Genomic DNA, 1,639 nt, shown 5'->3' on the forward strand with positions numbered 1-1,639 from the left:
ATATGTTTGACAATACAGCTACAAACAACATAATTACATTGTAGGTTCAATTTTAATCTACTATAAACACATGTGTAACATGCCATTTAAATTACTACCAGTAATTGGAGAAATTACATGGCCAAAGACTAATTGAGCAGCATATGCACATGTATATAAATGTCATACCGTCTGCCAACTCCTTTTCATTAAATCATAAATTTTAGAAGGGCATAATTTAGGCTTTTCTAATCGATATCCTCTTAAAACCTAGAACAGAGCAAGTAAAAGAAAGGTAAAATGGTTAAAATGGAGAAGTAGAGAAAGAAATAAAAACACATTTACTTCATCTAATACTTGAGGATTAGTAAAGGCTGGGTAAGGAGTTTTACCACCAGTCCACAACTCCCACAACAAAATACCTAATGACAAAATGATTAATAGCATTGCATAAGTACATGTTTTGCTTTTTCTCTTGCTAATTGCAAAAATCAATAATTTCGTTTGATTAAAATAATGTGGAAAATCATTCAGATACAGTGCCAACTTAACTTCAAAATAAAATATTACAATTAGAAATAGCTTACCATATGACCAAACATCTGATTTGCTGCTATATCTAGCATGAGTGATGACTTCAGGAGCTATCCACTTTACAGCAAACTCTGTACCTTCAGATGCTGTATATTCATTATCAGGAACATATCTTGCTGAACCAAAGCCAGCAACTTTAACAATATTCCTATCACCAACCAGACAATTTCTAGCAGCCTGTGTGTATAGAAGAATAGCAAAACTATAAAAGTTCAATTTTGGTGAAGGACATGAATTTTGTGGTACATGTAGCTGGTTATAAATTGGTTTATTTTAAACAGGTTTGCATTCAAAAACATAAGGATAACATGCAGAAAAGCATGGACTTCAAAAAAAACAAAACAAATGAAGCATCTGTGAAAGTGCTCACCATGCAAATGATATTTAAAAGATAAATGCAGCAAGCACTTCTATACTGACCAACAGGTGTTTACCCCCTGACTTAATTATTCACCTACCAAATTTCTGTGTATAAAACCAGACTGTTCAAAAAACTTCATAGCAGCACAAATCTGTATAGCCATGTCAAGTATTATGTCTGTATTATCTACTAAATGTTGATTATTACGAAGATACTGGAGTAGAGAACCTGCATTGAGGAAGAGAATATTGCTGACAAACAAAGTATCAAAAAGATTATTTAATGTTAATTTTAATACTATCTTACCATTAGCCATTAATTCAGTGATGATATAAACAGGTCCTTGTCTGATACACACTCCATATAACTTTACTAAATTATCATGTTGGAATTTTCTGCAAACACAGAAACACAAAATGTAAAGGAGACAGTCTCAATAATGACATATTGTATTTTAATAAAAATTGTAGAAATTTTTTTATACAGGCATGGCATTCCAATGGCATTACAAGAACATAAATATGATGCAGAAAATCAGCAAAATTTACATCATCAATATTGCTTCTTCAATGAAATCATCTTCATTCATTGCATCTTCCTTTATCATTTTAATAGCAACATCAACTTTATTACACCATTGACCAATTACTACTCTCTAAAGGAAAGAAACAAATTATAAGACAGGAGACAAAATGAGCATTAAGA

At 31.4% G+C, this 1,639-nt stretch overlaps 2 protein-coding genes across 2 annotated transcripts; both read right to left on the reverse strand.

Annotated features, from left to right (window-relative positions):
- Positions 1-168: 168 nt before the first annotated feature.
- Positions 169-872, reverse strand: LOC109592448 (tyrosine-protein kinase Btk29A-like; the record flags this gene model as incomplete). Its single annotated transcript, XM_020007881.1, has 4 exons — positions 853-872; positions 567-775; positions 325-401; positions 169-249 (listed from the first exon to the last, which is right to left on the reverse strand). Coding segments are annotated over exons 1-4 (387 nt in total), but the record flags the coding sequence as incomplete, so codon positions are not given.
- A 147-nt stretch (positions 873-1,019) lies between these two features.
- Positions 1,020-1,589, reverse strand: LOC109592449 (tyrosine-protein kinase TXK-like; the record flags this gene model as incomplete). The annotated part of the gene is made up of 3 exons (XM_020007882.1): positions 1,020-1,162; positions 1,241-1,329; positions 1,483-1,589. Coding segments are annotated over 3 exons (339 nt in total), but the record flags the coding sequence as incomplete, so codon positions are not given.
- Positions 1,590-1,639: the final 50 nt, after the last annotated feature.

This window comes from Amphimedon queenslandica, unplaced genomic scaffold (genome assembly GCF_000090795.2).
Source record: "Amphimedon queenslandica unplaced genomic scaffold, v1.1 AMPQUscaffold_5180_Cont22846, whole genome shotgun sequence".
Classification (NCBI taxonomy): Eukaryota; Metazoa; Porifera; class Demospongiae; order Haplosclerida; family Niphatidae; genus Amphimedon; species Amphimedon queenslandica.